This window comes from Atractosteus spatula, chromosome 18, assembly GCF_055471065.1.
Source record: "Atractosteus spatula isolate fAtrSpa1 chromosome 18, fAtrSpa1.hap1, whole genome shotgun sequence".
In the NCBI taxonomy this organism is placed as follows: Eukaryota; Metazoa; Chordata; class Actinopteri; order Semionotiformes; family Lepisosteidae; genus Atractosteus; species Atractosteus spatula.
In genome coordinates this window covers 13150292-13173754 of record NC_142723.1, presented here as the reverse complement: position 1 = coordinate 13173754, position 23463 = coordinate 13150292, and the positions used below count along the sequence as shown (strand labels likewise).

Below are 23463 nucleotides of genomic sequence, written 5' to 3'. Positions count from 1 at the left end.
TTTTTAATCCAGACATCTGACCATTTGCTTGCTGAATGAAGTCACCGTTAAGTACATTAAAGGCAAATCATTCTGTATTATCCAAGGTTTTTTTTGGTTTGTTTTTTTTCAGCAGTGAAAAGCAACAATAAGGTACAAAAAAGGAGAAAAGCTTTTTAAGCACCATGTCCCGGTCTCCTAACTTAGAATACTGGCCCACCTCTTCTATCACCATGTAATATCTAATCTCCCATATTTTGGAGGCAAATCTGTAAACATCCAACCTTTAAAAAAGATTCAATAGCTCCTTGATCAAATGATGAAAAGATGTGTTTAATGCTTTGTTTAATTTCCAAAATCCATGTTAATAAGGCCTCACATTCTAGTTTGCCCTATAGTCACAGTCACATTGTAACAGGTTCAGGGTGGATGTCTTAAATTGGACGATCACAGCAACAATCCTGGGACTAGCTGTTGGATGCTTTTAAATGAGAGATCCCATTCAGTGCATCCGATAGCAAATCTCAAGGCCATTATCCACCTTCATTATGCTGAGTGTCTCTGCAACAGACATATAATATACTTGTGCCGAGTGGTGGCACTGTGGCCAAGGATTCGCGCCTGTGGCTGGAAGGTTGCCGGTTCAAATCCCACGGCCAGCAGAGGAATTCTACTCCCTTGGGCCCTTGAGCAAGGCCCTTTTTCTTTATCACTACATGCAGTGTCCCTGGGTTTGTATATTATTATTATTTAAAAAAACGGGTGAAGGCAGGATACATCCTGGATGGGATGCCAGTCAATTGCAGGGCAGGTACACAAAAACACAGACACGTAAACACACTCACGAAGCCAGTAAGCCCACCAGCATGTCTTTGGACTGTAGGAGAAAACCAGAGCACTCCACGCAAACCCATGTGAGCATGGGGGAAGATACAAGCACGACACAGACGGCACCCTGGGTCCGTAACACAGGATCCCTCTGCTGCAAGGCAGCAATGCTAACCACTGCGTGCCACCCAGTTGTGAACATGGAATCATTTGGCATCGTGATTTGCATTGTACCACTCTGAGCAAGAAGAACGGTTTGTGAAAAAGGAAATATTTGCTTGCCGACAGTTATTGTAACCCAAGAGACTGAGCCTGGTCTCGCACCTACTGTAGTTCTGAGCATCAATTTTCAGATGGTTTGCTAAAGAAAACCAAAACCCTCACACCTTGACTGTCAGGTTGGTTACAGACAATGCAGATAAGCACCACAGTGTGCTGTGACCCATGAGTCAGCTTGACAGCTCTCCAGCAGATGTCAGATTTGCCAGGGAAGCCAGAAATGTGATGCTGGGGCAATAATTAGACTGACAAGACTCAGGAATGTGGAAGGAATGTTCTGTACGGCCGAGGATCCGGTTTTTCTATGTCCGAGGTCAGCCAACCATCTAGATGTTAAATTTCCTACGTGTGCAATGGACGTCACCCCAGACAGGGCTGTGGGGAAGGGAGGTACAGTAATGTAGATTCTGATGGAGGAGGAGCCTTTAATAACTCTCCCTCCTCCAGCTTTGAGCGCCCTCGGTTTCTCTCGGTCACGAAATGGGTAACTCCAGTTCTAACTTTCCCCTGCACAGCATGTAAATGAAGCGATTGTTGTTTATCTTTACTGTCTTCGCAGTAGACAGGCTAGCTGGCTAGTAGCTGAAAATCCCCTTAGCTTTTAAGTAATGTTCTCATACATAACCACTGAAGCCCTGCAACATTGTAATGAACACCTACCAGATCAAGAAGCATATAGGATTGTCTGTATTTTAACTCATGTGAGTTGAATTTTAACCAAATAGCCACTGCATATTCCAATAAATAAGATCACTTTATTGGCCATATACAATTTCTTGTATTAGGAATTTGTCTTTTTGCATACCCCAGCTTGCTCTCCATGAGACACACAGACAGGGAGAGAAGCTGGGGGTCAGAGCGCAGGGTCTGCCATTTATACAGCGCCCCTGGAGCAGCTGGGGTTAAGGGCCTTGCTCAGGGGCCCAACAGAGTAGGATTCCCCTGCCGGCCGCGGGATACGAACCAGCAACCTTCCAGCCACAGGCGCAGATCCTGAGCCACAGAGCCACCGAGATAAGAACATATTTCAATGTATGTCTTCCAGAAATAAATAAAATTAAGTCTATCAAAATCACAAGTCTCTAAATCATCTCTCTAAATCATCTCAATCATAATGCTCTAGTGGAGTTAGCAGCCAGCTGCTGCAGGTATGAGTTTAGGTCAATGAATTGCACGTCATAGCAGAATTTTGATTACAAAAACGAATCTCAATGGCAATCAGAATGAAACGAAGATGACTCCATTCAAAGCAGCTCCCCGTCTAGAGTTTAGACAGGCTGGCACTTTTCCAGACATTTGCGGCAAAAATCCCCGTCACTCGCAGCTCTGTGAATGGGCCGGAAAACAGCAGGCTTTCTCTCCAAAGTGCTAAATTTGTTAAGAGTTTAAGGTAGTCTTACCCTGCCGTAGGAGGATTAGTCATAGCTCAGCGGTCATTCAAAACATCGCCTTTTTCTCCCCTAACAAAATCCAAGTAGTCTGTATAAACTTGAGAGGCTGAGATATTCTTTCCTCAGCTGCTGCTTGGATCACAGCATCTAAATGCAGGAACCGCCAGTCATAACATTGAGAAGGCTGCTGTTAAAACACTGCTGTCAGCGAACGGGAGCTACGTCACAACTTCAAATACGGACACTTACCTCTCCTCTTCCTCAGTAGCGCCAATATACAGAAACGCACGGGAATTCATTGCATTTCGGAATTCAGTTTCAATTGAATTGTAAAATGGAAAAATATCCAAGCCACTGAGAGAACACCCAATTTGTTTCAGAGAAAGGCCTCTTTCTCTAATAACATCATGACCAGGATGATCCAATAATAATTACGGCTCGAGTCAAATAACACATTATAACTGTAGCAAGAGATGGAGACTTCAGAAGGGAGTGACATCACCCAATTCAGTGATACTGATACCAGTAGCTTACGTGTATATATACCCTGGTCTACAGGTAGGGTTATATTTCATAATCCTGGAAAACAGAGCTTCAAAATGCAGTAAAAACAAATAAACAACGTTAGATATTAATACTGATAGTGTTTTGTGTTTTCGTAGTCTGTTGACGTTTAATATTTTCTAATTACTAATGCCATGTTTAAAAGACCATTTAAATCACCATTTGATTTCATTTTAACCTCTTCTTCCAATCTGAAAATGGCATTTCCTAATGAACTCTATTTTCCATGACACAAGTACAAGACAAAGGATGCACATATGTTCTGGTGAACAAAACATGCAATTTGTCAGACCATCCTCCCTTTCTCCCCTCAGGAAAGTCTAAAGTGCCAAAGAGAGAGATTTAAAGTGAAGAAGGAAGGACTGTAGCTTTCCTCACTAGCACGACAAGATCAGACTTCTGACGCAGACTTCAAACGGTCACTGTAGCACAGCCCAGCCATAGACCAATCCAAATTCACTCAGAGAATTCGGGCAATTGCACTGCCACCTTGCTGAATGTCAACAGCACTGGTTCAAACCACCACTACTGAGACCTTCAGTGGATGCAAAAAGTCTACAGTACATACCCTCATTGAAATGGCAGCTTTTTGTGATGTAAAGCCAGAAATCAAGATAAATCATGTCAGACATTTCTCCATCTTTAATGTAACCTTGCAACCAACTAAATTAAAGAGAAAACCAAATAGATAGCTATTGGGAAAAATAATTGAAATTAAAAAAACCTACAACACCCTGGTTGCATAAGTGTGCAATTTCAATAAGGGTGTGTAGACTTTTTATATTCACTGTATGTGGCATAATCTGCACTCAGTAGGAAGCCACTTTACTGTTTGAGCCAGTTGGGAGTCCTACATGCCAATTTGAAGGTGAAAAGGCTCAGGGTTAAAGCAGGGGTTCTTAACCCTTTGTCTCTTGTGGGTCTTTTGCAGAAATGCACATCACCAAAGTCAATTTAAAAACCCACAGCAGATCTACTGCATGAGAGTGCTTGTTTAGATGCTGCTTACTTCCCAATGGTAAATTGGTGTTAAAAAGATTAGCTGTTTCTGGGGACATTTCTGGTCTCTAAGATACCACAAGGGGTTAGAGTTTGGGATAGTGTTTGAGGATGAAGGAAAGCAATGCATGAGACAACTTTTTTCTCCTCCTTCCGTTTCTAAAGAATCTACAAAGCATCAGCAGTCCACAGTGAATCAGGGTGCTGACTCTCAGAATTTCCAGCGCAGAAAAGGAAATGGAGGTCTTCATGTTTTAAGCAAGCCGTACAATACTAACTGAATATTTTACAGCATCTTTCTATTCTGGGAAGCGTTTGTTCTGCTGAATATTGTATCTGTGCCACACATTCTGCAGTACCATCGTGTTTTGGAGAACAAGATTGAGAATAAATAAGAGAGAAGTCTTGGTGACTTCAAATCCTAAGATCAAGCTTTATTTATAGAGCGAACACAGCAGCAGTATCAGAAAATGCCATGTTTTGCATATATCGGTTGCGCAGGTCCGTCCTTGAGTCAAGACCAAGTGACTTCAGCTTTTTGGAATAATCTACCCCAGGAAGTCTTGCATCTTTCTATTTTTATCTCCACATTTCCAGCCTGTCTAACAGTATAGTAGTCAGACCTGGGAGCTGGCAGTGTTTGGGATTCATTTATGAAACACCAGCATTGACCTGCAAACAGAGCATGTAACTCTGTTACTGATAAAAATGGACACCTGACTGCAGCTCTTCATAACCAGCCAAGCGTTCAGGCAGGTAGACATGGCTTGCCCACAGTTCTTGGTGCCATCGATCACCCTTTTTGATTAAAAAAAATTGAAAAATATCCAAGCCACTGAGCACATTCAATTTATTTTAGGGAAAGGGCCTCTAATAACACCACCACCAGGATGATCTGATAATTAAAACTTCTCCAGTCACATAACATGTTCTAACTGTAGCAAGAGATGGAGAATGGGTGACTTCAGCAGGGAGTGACATTTCTCAAAAAGATCAGGGTCCCCGGCTACCAGTAGCTTCAGTATATCTACCCCTTTCAAAGACAGTGACAGGCAGTCCAGAACTGTAGTGCTGAAAGATGTGGGTGGCTCCTAACTCAGCAGCTGTGAACTTAGACCCTTGCTGGTGCAGCCCACTGCTTTTTCCAATTTTCATTCCAGGCGAAAACCCTTTCAGCTCCTCAACCAAAACGCTCAGGTGAACAAAAAATCTGGACATCTTGTTGGCATTTTTTTCTCATAAACAGACAGAGATAATTCATTGTAGAGTCCAGAGTTCAACTACTCCACTAGCTCGGGGAGTTCCTAGGACCAGGACGGCGGAAATCCTCGGTCTCACTGTAAGAAGCGAGGTAAGGTGAATTCTTTCTGCCTGAGGCGAGCCAGCCTTGAGCTCGCAGGCAGTACTCTAGGACTTACCCGCAGACGGAAGCGTGCAGCCCCTGGGCTTGCTGGAGCCGCACAGGGGCCTCTTGTGTGAAGGTGCCAGCTCCAGGCTGCCGCCCACCAGGTCGGAGTGGTGCACTCGCGCGATGGTGGGGGACTGCGGGATGCTGGGAAGGGTTCGGGACTTGGCCAGAAGAGGTCTCTGCAACTTTCTCTCCAGCGACCTGAAATGCAAACACAGCCCAGTCAGATCGGTCAGGATGCACCTGAACGCTTAAAGCCTGAGGCATAATAGCAGAATGGCGGGAGATGTACAGTAGCAGGGGCCTTTTTACGATACAACAGAAATGTTAGACTCCAGGCCCTGGCTGCTTTTAACACCCAGTTTTGGGTATTTCCATCCATCCCTTTTCAAACTGCTTCGTTCAATTCAGAGCCGCAGGGGAGCCGAAGCCTAACTGAGAAAGCAGCAGGCACAAGGCAGGATACACCCTAAACAGGATCCAAGTCCATCGCAGTTCTAAGTACTTAAGCATTCTAAATAAACTAGTAATTCAATTGGAGTCCCCCTTCTCATAAAGATGATATTGATGCGACACTACATTATGCAACAACCTTGAACAAATAATGTTACCTATAAGTTGCTTTATGTAGATGTCTACCGGATCAAGCACCCAGCTGAAGTGGTTTGATTAAACAGATGAAGCGATTCCAAAAATAATAAGGACAGAAGGCCTGCTGTACGCATGTTTGAAAATCCCGTATTTCAAAAGCAGCGCATCATTAAATAGCTGGCTGTCTGGGGCTCAAAGAAGCAGTTGATGTCCAATTAAGACAGGCGCAACCAGAGATCTGAGAGTTTACAGAACAGAAAGACTGCACACAGAGTTCAGCACCAGGATATCACATAATAAAGGCAGGTTAATGGAGACATCTTAGAGAAAATGTGTAAACTCCCCCCAAAAAAATGAAGAAGACGCAGACAAACGTTCAGAGCCTCTGCATTCAGAAATCACGAATAAACCGTGACTTCGTTTTCGTGCAATCCTCCTGTGCAGCCTCAACAACACACGGTCAAAGCTTCTATTGTTTCATACACCTGAAGGAGGCTCCACAAGTGCTCTTTACTTTTCAGCATGGAGTGAACCTTTACCCATTTCTTTAAATGAATTATGATAAGAATGAATTATCATTAAAGCTGGCCCGCACTCACTGGAGTACTGCGGACGAAGAATGTGAATAACCTTTATCAAATTCTAAATAAATTAGCAATTAAATAGGAGGAGATAATGGAGAATCATTTGTTCAGCCCAGTTACCCACACAGATCATATGTCATACATTTACCAACTAGTACACCGTGTAGAAAGTGTCCGGAATCAGGAGCCAGCTGTCCAATGAATCTTTTCCACAGAATTCATGGATTCATGGAGCCATCTGTTTGGAAAACGTTTTTTCAGAAAAAAAGAGGCTCAATTACAAAGCAGTAGATGCTGCCTGAGCCCTGTTCTTGCTAGAGGTCCAAAAACGTTTTGGACCTTGGCACTAATCATTCTCCCACAATTCTCTGTCTGCAACTGCAGAAAACAGCATTCTGGGGGGGGGGGGGCAACTTCCACTTCTGGGTTCGTTTTGAAGACAGAACCTTGCTACCAAAAACAAGTAGTTAAACTGGATAATTTTGGCAAACAACTAAAAATAAAGTAACTATTTTAGTGGGTGCACATCACGATTAATAAGTGCATAACAAATGATTGCTAACAACTACGAGCAGTCATTAATAACATATTCATAAATGTAAAGTGCCACTTACTGTATTACCAGACTGCTGAAAAGTTTTCTTCACATACCATGGGTTATTAGGTGTCTACACCTGGATTTGTTGCCCCTGTTCTGAAGTGTTACAAAACTGAAAAGAAATGCCTACTTCAAGGAGATCTTGAATTAGCATGCCTATCTACAGTATGAAAGAAACAAGACATTTGTTTAACTGCTGAAGGTAATAAACTTGTTGACTATTTTGACTGGTTTAAAATTTACTGTTTCTCTTTTTTTCCTGACACTTCCTTCAAAAGACTTTCACGGCACTCCATCAACTGGTAGAGCAACAGGGAACTATCGATGATTGAGCAATTTCCTCTCAAGTGGCAGAACTTTGGGGTCATATGCCACCTACACATGGCAGCAAAACACTCTTGCCTTAGTGGACAACAGATCAAAGTTCCTACCACCAAGTGCACCGCAGTGGGAATTATTTTACAAAGGCAGAAGCTTCCCATCGTTCAAGAAACAGAAAGCAACTAGGAAACCTGGCAGAGAGTGACTATTAAAAATGAAATCCGTTTGCACTAGCAGGGAGTTTGAAGATCTGAAGTAAGATGTAGACATATGCAGAAACTGCACGGAACGCACTCCAAGAGATAGCTTTAAAAGGCACTGTAGTGTAGATTTCACAAGCTCCCGCTGTGTAATCTAGCATAACAAAATAAAAAAAAATAAAAAAACTAGGACAGAAGCCAGCCAGCGTTGAAAGAGCCTGTTACATCTCAACAATTTCCTTTTCTGTGGCTTCCAAACCACGTTTGTCTCCACTGTACAGCATGCAAGGTTAGCTGACTTCCCTATCTCCCGATAAAAAATGCTTCGTCTTGCCATCAGGAAGCAGAGGGATGCCAGGCAAAGAGCTTGCCCCTCTCTGCTGATGTGCCAGCGCCGTGGGGGAGAACACTAATCCCGCTGCCCCTTCGCTCCACGGGAGCTTTGAAGTTGCCGAAGGCTCCGTTCAACTGCCAGAACCGGATTAGACTCTCTCCGCTTTCCTGGAACGTCGTGGCATCTCTCTTTCTCAGTGGGGATTAACGCTTTCTTAAGGCAAAAGCAGAGAAACGAAAACTGCTTCTGAAAGGCGTCTCGGGACTCCTGCTACGAAACATGAAACAAACCGGCTTTGGTGGTATCTGTGGTTAGAATTCCTGGCCAATCAAGTGCAGAGCTGCTTGTTCCATCCTCTAACAAGATAAACTGTCGCTCAGTTCGAGTGCTGCCTTTGGCAGCCTTGACACGACTTGGTTTTGAAAGTGTTGGTAAAGAGATCGTTGATTTTTAAATGGCATGTGCCAGTTCCACGTGTCAAAAACCCTGGAGTTTATGTCCACTTCTATGCTCCACCAAAAGCATACTGAGCATAAGTATAACACTCAGTTCAGTTACCTATAGACAGCCATTGGGCATGCAGAATAATAGCGCAACAAAAAACAGGACTTTCATTTTACATCCATTCGCTAACATCTGACAGATTAAGGCTAAATCAATATCGACAGAGAAATTAATCTGATTAAAAAGAAGGAGCATAATGTCTGCAGCTGTATTGCAGTCAGTCTGTGTGCCTATTTGTCATCCGCACATAAATGAAAACCTTGCATACAATACAGTACAGTATGCGACATTAAAGAAAGTGATGAATCGCCAAGAGAGCATTGATGAAGTTCTGGGATGACGTCCAGTGCGTTTTGTTTTGCAAGGGTCTTGATTTATCTGAATTTGGATCTCAGAAGCACCTGGTCTACAAAACTAATAAAACGTAAACCATTCTTTCCACAAAATGGCATTTCACTTGTTAATAGAGGCAACAGCCAAGGAGAAATCCAAAAGCACAGAAGGAGTCTCCACAAGGCACAAATTCAAAATTGGAATGTACTGTACTGCACATTGTATAGGGAAGAAGAACATTTTAAGACTTACTTAGATAACTACACGTTGATTTCTTTAAAAGACAAGACATTAAAGGCAAATACAAATGCTGCCATATATCATCTCAATTCCCCTGCTGTTTCATTACAGACAATCTCAACACAGGTCTGTCGGTGGATACATTATTTGACTTTTTCCGTCAAAATAAAAATCTAAAAAACAGTTGTCTTTGCCGGGGTGGAATGAGGAGGTATATCAGGGTTGCCTGTCAATCACCACCAGTGGGTTTTAGAGTTGGTGCAACACTCAAGTTGGTACCCTCATAAGCGTCTTGGTCATAAGCTTGGAAGCATAGCAATCTAAGAAGGAAATATAAGGCTAGCAGCTCCAGAGAGCTTGAGAGATTACAAATTGCAGATTGAAAGAGACACTGCCCATGTCGTCAAGCAACAGATCGTCATCCAGCCTAAACTCTACAACTCTGAATGAATTTAGATGCTTATTCACAAATGTTCAGTGAGGTTTGTGGCCAATTAACGGGGCGGAGTGGTGGCACTGTGGCTAAGGATCTGCGCCTGTGGCTGGAAGGTTGCCGGTTCAAATCCCGCAGCCGGCAGAGGAATCCTACTCCACTGGGACCCTGAGCCCCTTAACCCCAACTGCTCCAGGGGGGCTGTTTAAAAGGCTGACCCTGCGCTCTGACTCCAAGCTTCTCTCCCTGTCTGTGCGTCTGTGTCTCATGGAGAGCAACCTGGGGTCTGCGAAAAGACGAATTTCTGATGATAGAAACTGTATATGGCCAAGAAAGTTTTTTTCAAAAAGAGCCAAGTATTTAAATATTGCATAAATGATTAGCCATGAATGATTAAGTCTCTCACCCTGTTTTAATCACTGCACCCTGGAAAGTACTAACAGTAACAGAATGAGTGAAAGAGTGGAAGATCATGTATTATTCATGGGTGGTGCTGTATCATTCACACTGGCAGGCTCCAACATGCTTGCTCCTCTGTCCTGCTTAAATCTCAATCACTTGCCAAAGACAGACAGAACGACAGGCACCAGTAGTCCTAAATGAGCACTGTCTGTGAAATCTCAACCAGCCAGATCCACTGACCCGCTCGGCTGTTGCAGGTTTGGGCTCCCTCTCGTAGCCCAGAGACTCTTTACAGCAGATTAACACAGCAAAAAAACCTGTTGCTAAGCAACTCTAAATTTCAGGAAGAAAGGGAAAACAACACTTTCTGCATTACAGCAACTAGCGCCTTATTAGAAAAGAAGAAATCGCACACCATATATCTTATTGCTGTGAGCAGAATCGCTCGTCTGGAACTGTCACTCCAATCCTAGGAAAGAAGTATAAATCTGCACAGTGTTTTGTATCATCCTGCAGATAGAAAATGCTCCAACAGCCTCTGCTCTCTTGTACCTTCACCATCAGAATGGCTATTCTGAATCCCCAGTATCAGATGCAATCACCACCGATGGCACTTTTAAGATGTGTTCTGGAAGGTTTTCCTATCCTATGACAATCCCCATTTCCCAAATTCCCTTCTGTGCTACCGTGTCCCTCTTTAAAAAAAAAATGGGGAGGATTTTGACTGAAAGATCTCGTAAATTTTGTCCAAGACAAAAATCAGGGCTTAATTCCGATGTGTGGTAACTGTGTAATACTGGTCAGCACTACAAAATCAGTCCTGAAATAACACTTTTGAGCAAGACAGTACCATTATTCAGCTGTTTTCTTGTGAGGAATTTATTCTTAGGAATAGTGAACAGCAGAGCTGTTTAATATACAGCTCTCACTACACAGAGATGTTAATAACTGCAAAGGCATCATGCTAATTTTATAACACCTTCCAATTTAAGGGCAGTTTTAAAATTTCTCTAACTCACTGCATTAGAGCGCTCAAGTGTGTTGCACACAGCTGTGACATACAAGTACCTGTAAGTGGAAAACTCACGTGATAATAAGGAATATTGCTACACTAAAATCTGACATTTCATAGGTGCAATCTGGACCTTTCCTAATTAAGGTATTCCTATTCCTTAAAACAGTATCTATCCCAATCTAGGTTCTCTAATACAAGCCAACACCAGAGACTGGACATTTCATGACTGTTACCTTAAGTAGCTGAATTTACATACACAAATGTTAAAGTATAAATTCAGTTTCTAATTCCTCAAGATAATCTTACAAAAGCCTGAACAACTAGAATCTGATTCGTATCCATGTAACTTACTGGTGTAGATCTCCTATACAAGTTCTCATAGGATCCACTGTGCACAGACAGATAAAAATAACACTCGGACCTTTCTGGTCTTAATCCCAGGTTAAACACGAGCATTTCTGGGGCAGAGATCTGTTTATTTTTCTTCTCTCTTCACTGAATCCACAATAAACTGTGATTACGAGCCTGGTGGGAGGATGAAGGAAGCAAGATGATTCAGATTGCATTCTGAAATAGCAACAGCCTTGTCTAAAGTGGATCTGCACTGGGCTTACCAAATGACACAGCCCAGTAAGAGAACACTGAAACATGGGCACAACCTCAGATAGTCAAGTGTGTGTGGGGAGACAAAAATGAGACCTCTAAAGAAGATTCTGCTGAAATGCACACACAGTGACGTACGCTCTCTATTACAGGAGAGCCTGGGACAGATGTTCATTTTATAATTTCTCTCTCCATGGTGCTGAATTGTCGTAGAGTGAGTATTGGAGACTCATTGGCTACATGCTCATTGCACTCATGCGACAGCAGTGTACTGTATATGCTGAGTGGGAAAAACCTTCCAGAATGTCTTGTAGAAGGTGTGTTTATGTGTTTGAACCTTGCCTTCAGAGCCTCATGTAGCAGAAGAGAAAGACTAGGGGCTTTGCAGAGCTCAAATCCTATTACCTCCCCGACAAAGCAGGAGCAAAAGCAAAAAGGTAAAAAGCATTTAATAGCACAACTTTGAAAACACCCCTCCATCAGTGCGATTTCATTTCCACAGAACAGCTTTGTGATATTAGAACTTAAACTCAGACTCAGATTAAAAAAAAAAATCAATGCACTTACTGCTTGTACCCTTGAAGCTTTTCCTCATGGGTTTGGTATAACTTTCAGCTCTTTGCTTACATAATATCTAGAGCATGCTTTGAGTAAAAAAAAATCAAGAAGAAAAAAAATGTTTCTTCATGAGGAAAAATAGCAGACGGGAACGACAACAGAATTGCGGAGGAGCAACTGAGGTGTCTGAGACTGTTGTTGGATGAATGAAACAATTTCTGACTCTTGTTATGCACTGAGCAACCATTTGTAGGCAGAAAGCAAACAAGAGCAGAGACAGAATTTCAGCTTCTTCTTTTCTATCTATTTCTATCCCTAAAAGTAAATCCAGAGAAAACATAAAAGTAAATTTTTAGCATGTTACCAGGAGATATTCTTACCAGCCACAACAACCTTTACTGGAAAAAAAAACATCTGTTCCTTAGCCCTTCAAGATACGAAGGTCACAGTCTGAGCAAAACCCCAGCTCACCTACTTCAGTCTTTTCACAGCACTGTAGATAAGTCGACTTTGTACAACCAAGTGTTTTAGATCACCCAATGGTGTTGATCAACTCAAGTTCAATAAGGAGACAAGCCTCCCGGCGACAGTTGTGAAGCGGATAGCCTGGTTTCTTTCATGACTCTCTACAAGCGAACCTATCTACCTGTGTTCTAACTCTCATATCAGCACAGGCCTGATGTGGAAAACACGCACGTGTCCGTCAAAGGCCAGCTGTCTAAATCGCAGATTCCAGTTTCTGGTGGGACACTAATGCAGCTCTCTCACATAGCACGTGACCCACAGCTGGCCAGAGGTTTCCCTCAACTACTTCAACCAGCAACCTTTGGGGTACAGAGTCCCAGACTTATTGACAGAATTATTAAACTGGTCAATTTTATTGATCACCGATATTGTATATTGGGCACTGGGCTCGTATGAGCTGTATAATCATCTTCTAAATTGGCCTGATGGAAGGTATTATCAAAGAGATCTAGATACATGGAATCATAGGAGTTTGGGTTTTTCCTAAATCTAGAGAACAGATTTAAAAGATAGATGCTCATATAGCCCTGCTGTTATTAGAAAGTTGTGTGACTTTGAAGAGAACACAAATTCACCACAAATTCCAAGACCTGGGAGCCCACTTCCATTTAACGTATTCTTTCACCTCACACGGTGTGCCTGCAACCAGAACAACCAGTCTTAGTGTATTATTGTATCGTCCTGTGGGTCACACACGAAATATTTTAGAATCACCGAGCTGGTCCTTACGGTGTGAACTGAGCTCCTCATGTAATGATGACTAAGTATAACATGAGTCACTCATAGCATAAAAACTTGACAGAGACTATGAGGATGGGGCGAAACTGACTGACTCAGCCTCTCACTACACCCAGGATTGCTCCTTCAGCTTGGCTTGAATGACTCGGCTATCCAAGCCCCTCTCAATTGACAGGTTTTGATTTGCACAGCCTTGGCTCTCAATATACCACTCTGACCCACTGAAGCAGTGATGCAAAGACTTGCCTGCCTGCCTCTTAGCAGTAACGCAGCCCGGAGTATGTCCTAGACCAGCGCTTGCAACAGCCAGTATAAGGGGCGAAGTAGGCTCCGATTCCAGACTGTGCCAAAGCGGAGATGCTGAGGACTGAGCTGCCCCAGAACAAATCCGTTAACCGAAGCCCCCCCAGATATTTCTTCAGCCTGAGCTGCAGCTGAGCAGACGCTGAGCCAGAGCTTTTGCTCACCTGTGACACGATGCAGTCCCCTATTAAAGACCCAGCGATTAACATGTGATTGTGTATCAAATCACTTGGGAAAGCAGTAAGCAAAGCTGAAGATCACATAACCCACAGGAAGAATCAGAGTTCACATCTGTTTCCATTAAAAAGAGGAGTGAGCTCTTTAAGCTACCCACCCTATCTGGAATCCACAACTCCTGTGCCCAGACTAGGAAGATGAGTGAGGTGGGCAGGCTACTCTGATCTGCCCAGCTATTTAGACTCAACTTTTGATGCACTGTAATCTCCGACAGCAGAGTGGCGCAGTGGAAGCGTGCTGGGCCCAGAACCCAGAGGTCGATGGATCGAAACCATCCTCTGCTATACACCCTTTGGGGCGGTGCGGTGGCTCTGTGGCTAAGGATCTGCGCCTGTGGCTGGAAGGTTGCCGGTTCGTATCCCGCGGCCGGCAGAGGAATCCTACTCCGTTGGGCCCCTGAGCAAGGCCCTTAACCCCAGCTGCGCCAGGGGCGCCATATAAATGGCTGAGCCTGTGCTCTGACCCCAGGCTTCTCTCTCCCTGTCTGTGTGTCTCATGGAGAGCAAGCTGGGGTATGTGAAAAAACAAATTCTTAATACAAGAATTTGTATATGGCTAATAAAGTGATCTTATCTGATCTATCTTATCTTAACAGGAAGCTTAGTTCCAACCAAAGGAGCTCCCTCCCTTTCTGACTTGGGCTGGTGTTTCACCGGGAGCTTTAAGCTAGCTTACTAATCCCAACCATTGCCTGACGAATCCTAGTCACAGTCAACTAGAGACACGACCCAGACCCGGACTCCTGACTCCTGGATCGTACGGAGATACCTACAGTACACAGACAGCAGACACCCAAATTCAAATTATTAGAAACGCAGTCAGCCTGGGTTGGGGGGGGGGTTTCCTGAGCTGGCCCTGGGACACAATCACAGAGTTCACTGGGCTGAAGGAGGGGGCAGATGATAAAAGATTATTATCGTTGTGTTCTATAAGGATAAATAACTGTGCACAAAGAAGAGACTAAAAGATGAAGATGATGTGGCAAACAACAAGAATAAGACAAAAAAATGGGCTTGGAAACTATAAATGGCTCGTTGAACAGTGTAATCGTTATAATGTAGTGTGACAATTTCCACTCGAGCTGGGCTCATATGTCTAGGCTGTGGTTCTCTGTTGTGTGATGTTGCTATAACATGGAAATGCATTCTTATGCGGATTCTTACACTGAAGCATGACCTTCTTCCTATCCCTGTGGAGTTTCTTAACCCCTTACAGATCTGGCCTTTCCCCTAATGCACTGTACTCTTTAGATTGCGATTTTTTTAACATTCAATTGAACACACATACTGTATTTCCCTTCCCAGAGAGCTTTTCACTGAGTATTGGAAAATTAAAGTAAACCCATCTAAAATATTTGCGTGCCCTCCTTCTCAGTTTTACATTATACTATCTCATATTGCAAATTGCATACTGCAATTTCCCTCACGGGATCAATAAAGTATCTATCTATTGTGTGTCATATGCTCATTTCCCTGTTTTTGCACCTGTATAGACCTAGCTAGACTTATCATTTAGCTGCCTTTCCTAGAAGAGCTGTCTCCCTAAGCAAATCCTCCCAAGTGTGGGAAGATAATAAAGAGAAGAGAGAACTGTTTGCATTGCAAAAGCCTTCTGAACTCCATGTCTCACCAGTGAGACTTAGGACAGTGTGCAACACTAATTTCTTTCCCCGTGAAGCACCTTAAACACACTGCTATTACCTGCTCTTGTGTAGTTGTAGAATTTGCAGTTGTAGAATTTCAAGCAAGAGGGCTATAAATTGGCAACTTTAAGTATGCATTACTGTATAGAACTAATGTAAACCCAAAAATGTCTTAATTCACAAAAACATCTGCACTACTACTTGAAATGATGAATGGTCACTCTAAAAAAAACAAATGAAGGGGAGTCGCTCATAAATTAGCAATCTTTATCAAGGTATAATCCAGTTTGCATATGCCCATTTATTACATGTAATTCGTTAAGAACAGTGTTTCAATTAGAGATACAGGTCACTTGGCAATATACACCAAACACTGCACATAAATGAACTGGGACTAATTGGGCACAGAAGAGTCTCAGACTAAGCAAACTAGCCTGACTTTAAGAAGAACACGAAAAAAGGTAAGAAGGAATAAAGAGATCTGTTTCCCTAAAGAAACACAACAGTAGTAGCAAAACTCAAATGACAGTTCACAAGCCTAAGGTCTGATATGTTGCCATCAATGCCGGGGTGGATTCAGAGACAGAGCTTTTAGCAGCATCGCCAGGGTTTACCGTGTAACTAGACTTAAAGACGATAAATCGAGCTGAATCAAAGAGGAAACAAAAGGAGATGTCGATGACATGATGAAACGGTACTGATAACGACAAGCCAAAGTGTACAAACAGTGCTGAGACATCTCAGACTTACTGAAGACACCCATACAGCCAGACTGGGCTTATTACCCTGGGGAAGCAAGTGATGAGGACATGGCTAATCGCATTTTTAGCGTTTCTGTGGTGGTGTAGTTCTTTTTTGTCTTTTGGGGGGTTATTTAGTCAAATGAAAAGGCATTTCATAGCTTCTCCTGCACATTAGTCAATCGAAACTAACCAAAGCACATTAAAAGAATACCGTGTCTCGTTTCAGTGTAGCTTCAGGGATGACACTTTCACATCTGCCTTCTCTTAAGATCCTGGGTTTATTAGTAAAAAAAACGAACAGCAGTTCAGTGGAAAGTGACAAATTAAGCCAGCGAGTAGCACTATTTAATCAACCATTAATCCACTGCCTGGCTGTGTCACGAAACAAGTGGCTGCAGTATTCAGATCAGCCCATGTCAGCGGTATTGAATGATTACCTTTAAATTGCTTCGCTATTAAGAGGAGAAACCTACAGCCTTCTGCTATCACCAGAAAAGCAAAGAAATCTTTGATTTCACCTCATCACAACCTTAAACATTAACCATGTCATTAGCTAGAACCTTCTTAACTGCGGGATGCAGTTACTGTGCACAACCCTGTGCTGTAAAACTGAGTACATTATTATTAAAACTGACCACATTACCTGCAAGACAGATGCCTATCCCACAGTCGCTTCACTTATTCATAAGGTCCAGCACTCCGCCACTGCCACTGCTTTCCTTAGGAGCCCGAAGGCTAGAAATAAAATTCCTGACAGATGGGCAAAGCTCCGTTCACTAAAGTGACAGCCGTGGGATTCTCTAACCACAGTCAGCGGTGCGCTTTGCAACATCCATGCAGCGGAAGCGGAGCTCAACCAAAACATTAATTTTCATGGCTGTGTGACGGAGCCCCGGCTTCGGTCCTGCGTTTCCTTTGGCTTCCTTTAGAAGCCCCATTGGATCGGGTCAACACCGCGAGCTCAGCCCCAAAAGAAAGCCGACTGCCTAATTCTGGCAGGACTTTAAAGTACGACAGCTTTCAAATTGGCAGCTGCCTCGAATCTGGAAAGAAGTGCATCGTCTCACAACCCGAAACCCCGTCACGGACCACACAGTGAGCCTCCTGGGTCGGCGGCTCCGAGTTTGGTCAAGGAGCAGCGACCGCCAGCACGGACGCGCAAAATTCAAGGGCTGAAGGGAAGCGATCAAGCCGGAGCTTGCCGGCATCTCCTGCTTAGCCCGCCTTGAGGTTGTTGCGGGTTTTTTGCACCGTAAACAAAACCGCCGAGAAAACCAACGTGTCCCATCTGGAATGGCAGACGGGACAAGGGATGCTCCGGCAAAACGCACGGCAGAGGACCGGAGGAAACTTCACAAGTTGCCCGGCAGGCAAGAAAGCAGAAAGTGTAAGGAAAAAAGCTGCCATACCTGGCCTCCGAGACTGTGCAGCAGTAGCTGCCACTGCGTCTGGAGTCCCTCCTTCCCACGCGGAGCTCCTCGCGGGACTTGCGCCGGCTAAAGTAGTCAGTAAGTTTCCCAAAGCTAGACATCCCTCCTTGCTTCGTGTGCTTCGACCCCGAGTCCCACTGGATGGCCCCCCTACCCTGTCACCTTCCCCCGACCTTCTCGCTCCTAGCTGTGGACCTTAACTCCCTGCAAAGGCTTCCATCTCCTATCTCCCTCCCTGCATCCACCTCCCCATTCTTAAAAGCGGCGACAGTCCTTCTCCACTTCACACAGACACAGAAGCCCCCCCTCGGAGCGGCAGCTCGGCTGAAGCCGCTCACAAGAAAAGCAGCCAGTACACGCGGTAGCTGCTCCAGCAGAAGAAACGAAAGAGAGGAATTAAATGCTGCCGGTTTCATTCATTTGGATTTTGTTTCGGCGTTTTTTTCCTCTCTCCCCCGGCACAGAAAACTAGAGCATCCAAGATACAGCGGTCCTCATCCTTCCCTGGGTTCTCTCTCTCTCTCTCTTTCTTGCTTGCTTGCTTGCTCTCCACCTTCCCCTCTGTCTCACTCACTCGCATACACAGACACACACGCACGCGCGCTCTCACTCACACACACACACACACTTGTACGCTGCGTTCCGTCACATCCCTGGGATCTCGAGCCAAAATGACAGATGAATTAAAAAAAAAAAAAGAATGGTTGTGTTGATATGTGTGTGTAGCGATGCTGTGTGAGTTGGTGGGGAGGGAGAGCGTTGCTATCGTTTTCCCTAGCTTTCGCCCCTTAGGAACTGAGGAAACGGCATCCTTCAGATTTTCCCCAGCTGAGGGTACTGTCGAATTTTCCTTTGTGATTTTTATTGCAAGCTCTACTGGTGTTGGGAAACATTGCTATCAAGAGCCTCTTGCTCTGTGTCTTTTCCACGCCTTCGGGACAAGGTGCTCTGCATCTCCCCCCCGTCCCTCCCAAACCCTATCTGCCTTCAAATCCAATAAGACCCCTCTAACGACTTCAAATAAACAAACGGGCAAAAATCAATGGCGCACCGCAGCACCCGGCTTCCACCAGCGCCAGAAAAATTCAATTGATAAAACCCTGGCCGTGGAGCGAACGCTGTTAACCAGTGAGAGTAGGATGCTTTATACTCTGGAAAGCTCATTAGAAAGGTTATGAGAGCCGGCTCTGTTCCCAGAGTAGTTTAATATATTCTAGAGAACTCAGCGCTGCAGGATCCGAGAGGCAAATTCAGGAGACTATCCCATAGAGTTAGCACATGATGAAGGCTAAAGGCAGGACAAGTCAATAGGTTTCTAGAGCCCAGCACTGCTGATCTGCGTGACTTTTTTGGGTATTCTCCACGCTGCTAAATATGTAATTAATTCGCTGGTCAACTTGAAGCCTCAGCAGTAGGTTCAAACTGGTTTTAGTACGCGTGCATCATGTCGTGAATGAAAGCCATCTTTTTAGATCATCAGATATGTCTCAACATCAAAGGGCGTCCAACTGAGCAAATAATTCGCATAATTCCGCCAACTGAGAGATTATGTTGGAAAGAAACCTGGAAAAACCTTTTTCTAGGCCAGGAGGTCTGAAATCCACCAACCCGGGTATATAAGTGAAGTAAACAGGGAACCAGCAAAATTCACACCATACTTAGAATTCTTTCTGGCTACACAGAAACCCAGTCTACATCCCAAGACAGAGCCATTTGACAGAGCATCCAAGAACCAGCAAATTCGAATGTGGTGTGCAGGATCCCAGTCAGAGTCTTATAGCTAGCAAACTCCATAGAGGGCTGTCAGCAAAGCAGAATTAAAGGCAGCATACATACAGTACAACCCCCTGACGTCAACAGCAGGACCAGGGGAAGCTGGCCAAAACAAATGCATGGAATTCATTAGAAAATTGGTCTGGGATCAGCAAGGTCTTCTGTCCAACACAGAAGATGCAGTGCGGGAACATGACAGCAAATTAAATGGGACTAGTACAGCAATGCAGTCAGGAGATCCTGTATAAGGGAACAAGAACTTGTAGGCTTACATGGGTTTATACCATATATACTGTGTCTTTCAATAGAACCTAGCAAAGAAAAAGCACATTGGACTGAACTGTGCCAACCCTGGGAAATCGAGATCAGCAGAACGGTGTGCTGGGGTCTGCATTAAACAACACGTAGTAGTGAAATAGCCAGGGAGAACTGATGGCAGACTTCATTATCTCACCAAATGCTGTGTTGATATTTTTCCAGTATGGCAAAGTGTGCAGGGAGGATCTGCAAGTTCAATTTAGTTCGGAGAACTGGTTCTCAGACTCTGGGTAGCGAGAAGCCAATCCAATTCAATCCCAGCCCCCTGAGGGCCAGATCAGACCAAGAAGTGACACACACCCAGGGGACCTCCTCTCCAAGCTTATAACATCCCAGACAGCTCATCACCATGTGCTGAGAGCCAGAAACAAAAATCCCGACAATCTGCTTGTTCTCAAAGGTTGGGGATCCATGGACACTTAAGGAGTTTTCAGAATCTGACTGGGTGAGACGTATGTAGAGGGATGCCCAGGAAAAATACACAATGAACCCCCCATGAATCACATGTAATCAGTGAGCACTTTCCTCTCATTCACAGGAATAAAGGTTTTGAGGTTACATGATTTGTCAAACTGGAAGTTCATTGCTCTGTATTCATCTTGGTTTCTTTTTTTCTGCATCTCTGCTGAATGTGACTGCTTGAATGACAGCCTGGACAGACGAACATTTAAACCCCTGATCTCTAGGTCTGCGTGTGGTGAGAATCGGTCAAGTCAGGGGAATCCTGGGTACTGCAGCCTAGCTCTGATCCCAGAAAACCAACACCACAGACAGAACGTGACACACGCACTTCTCCACCTAACTTGCATTTTAAAAGACAAGGCAATTTTATTGTTTAAGCCTGACAGCCTCAAATTGCCCTCTTTTCCTATCTGCGTAGAATTTTGCAATCACAATCCTTCTCTTTCAGAAGAGTCTATGAAAAGCTATTTTCCAAGATACAGTTGTGAAACTTTAGGGAGAGGCAACTTGAGAGTTTTCTGCCACACGCCACAGCAGAAGCGTTTCAACTTCCCTTCAGTAGCTGAGATGTTGATGCACATTTGGGGAACGACTTGTATTAAGACTCTCATACCTGGGGGTGATAATGGAAGATGAATTCACTGTTTTGCACTCCATTGTATAAGCCCTGCTGGCCTTCACCCAAACTCCAGATTTCACTTTCACATTCACAATTTCAAAATCTTGGTCCTGAAGCATTGGGCAAAGAAAAACTCGAAAAGATTCTAAGCACCCAGTCTGTCATTTTCATGCTCATCTCGATAAGACGCTCTGATGCCAACTGTACTGTGTGCAAAGCGGAATTCCACAATGGCCAAGTTTAAACATTTCAGATCTGTTAGAAAATGTGACTTTTCATCTTCTTTCCGCAGTTACGCTGCTCAGCTTGTTCACAGGATGGCGCGTACTGGAGCAAACCTACAGTACATGGCAGTCATCGTGTGGCAAATCCGTCCTCCAAATGGCATTAGAGCTGTTTAGGACAGATCAGTGGAAAAACATCATCAGCCTAGGGAGAACGTGTCTCTTGAGATGTGTGCAAATGCCTTGAGTGCCACGAAATTAATTGAGGAGTCCAACATTTGGGTTTAATTAACCAGCTTGAGGCAAAAAGAAAATCTTTTTTCAGATTTCTAAAACACTTTCCCTTTTCAGAATCATAGTGGTGCCTCACCCAGAGAAGAGCACTGCCAGTCCTAGATAGCTCCTCCTTTTTATCTATGCAGCGCTGTGACAAGCTTAACGTATACAATGTATACAGGATGCTACTGTATGTACAGCACCTGTACAGTAAGTGCCCTTCCTGACTGTGCTGTGTTCTGGGCTGTCACAGTCCCCCGTCTCCATGTCGGGGAACATGTGTCAGTTATATAGAGAGACCCCTGCAAACTAATAACCCAATTTTATTAAAAATGAAATGCTAGCATCAAATGAATCACTTCCAGGGCCAGATGAAAACCAACAGGCAGAGCACTGGGTAGTTGCAAAAGGCATTGCTGCTTGAATAGGGGAAAACTGGATTTGAATGAAACTGTGAAAGCCAAAAAAAACAACTCTGGAGCAAAACCAGGGAAAATGTTGCACCCCTGGCAGAGCCGGGGTACTTTGGTGGGCCAGAAAACAGATCAGAGTGAACAGAATTCACATATTTCAAACATGCTCGTTTCCCCCCCCCTCCCAAACATCGATCCTTTCCCTGCCTTCTCTGACGTGCCTCTTAGTTCCAGGATTTTGCTTTTTCTCGCAAGTTCAGACTGATTTCCGCTGGCCTGTACCTCTCCCTGGACTCCCTGGCTGGGGCTGGCCAAGTTAACCCCACGACACAGGAACAACCGGTGCCCACTATGACCACGCTGAAGCGATGAGCACATCTAGGCTTTCGCTGATCACACAGAGGCCGCTGGAACGCGGATTCTAGCCTTTGGCCGCCTGGTGTAGAAATCTTTGAATGTCTCTGGAGCGTGGAGAAAATAATGAGCTTACTTCGCTCCTTTATTCATTTTCCTGGACATGTTTTTGGTTTTAACAGGCGAAGTTTGGCGGTTTTCTCAGTGTTCATATGTACTGTATGTCAATGGATTAGAAGTGCCATCTTGCAGCTTTTCAGGATAGATGGGAAACTAGGGAGGTTTTTTTTAGAAGGGTCATTTTGTTTTCTACAGCCTTTTCCCTTATAATATTTCGAATGGTCTGATGCAGTTCGGTAAAAAGTCAAAAGCTAAGTCTCCTGTATCATCTCCTTGGTTTTTTTTTCCCCCGTCCTGACTTCCTGCTCTCTCGCCAGCGCTCGCTCTCCCGCTGGCTTGATCCCTGCTTGCTGCCACAACAAAGCGAGCCGTGCGTCACAGCGATTTCCCTCCACTCCTGAGCTGAGCCACGCAGCCACCAGGACTTATCAGGAAGCAGCAGCAGCAGCAGCAGCAGCCGGCTTGTGTCCAGATCAGCTGGCACAGCGGGCAGATCGGAGCCGACGCCGGCCACGGTTATCACGGTTAGGCTGTCTCGTTCCGGGGCCCCGCTTAGTCTCTCGGCCTTCGAACGACAAACGCGGCTTTGCAAGGTCCGCTTTGAGGAATGCCTCGGACTGCTTGTGAAGTCCCCGATCTTTCGAGGTTTTACAACTCACGGGGCTTAACCCGTTAGTTCTTCCACGCTGTATAAAAAGAGTTAGATAAACTCTATCCCACTGCTGTTTCCTGCACGCCTAAATTAAGTTAAGAACGTAAGGTTAGGTGCTGTGTGTTCTGTTTCTATCAATGGTTTTTTATCTTAAGAACAGACGTTGGGGTCAGGCCTTTGCGACTCAAAGTTCTTGGATCCTGGGTTCAGTTCTGGATTGGGTTTGCCTGTTTATGTATAGTCTACCATGTCCTCCCCGATTCATTTTGGACATTCTCTGGAAGCCACAGCTGCCTCTCACCTCCCAGGGCTAAATCTTCTAAAAAGTCCTTGTATGCTATTGGCACCTATCAGGCATAAGGAGCTTTCTGAGAATGGACTTATGGATGGAAATGTTAACACTCCATGTGTTAAGTAAATGGTACCAGACAAACCGTTTATTTGGTTCTGCCTTTGAAAGTTAAAATTGA

General features: G+C 44.3%; 1 protein-coding gene and 1 non-coding gene across 3 annotated transcripts in view; one reads left to right on the top strand and one right to left on the bottom strand.

Annotated features, from left to right (window-relative positions):
* Nucleotides 1-23463, bottom strand: part of ankfn1b (ankyrin repeat and fibronectin type III domain containing 1b) — a 229744-nt gene that overhangs the window by 176399 nt on the left and 29882 nt on the right. Inside the window, exons 1-2 of one of the 2 annotated variants that reach the window (XM_088936774.1) lie at nucleotides 17762-18354; nucleotides 5459-5649 (exon numbers count right to left, since the gene is read on the bottom strand). In XM_088936774.1, coding sequence (XP_088792900.1) covers nucleotides 5459-5649; nucleotides 17762-17883 — 313 coding nt within the window. In that variant the 5' untranslated portion in view covers nucleotides 17884-18354. Of the gene's footprint in view, nucleotides 1-5458; nucleotides 5650-17761; nucleotides 18355-23463 lie in introns of those variants that run through there. The other variant, XM_088936773.1, reaches the window with a different exon arrangement.
* trnal-cag (transfer RNA leucine (anticodon CAG)) lies at nucleotides 14180-14251 on the top strand. Its single transcript has one exon. It is a non-coding gene; the product is annotated as a tRNA-Leu (tRNA).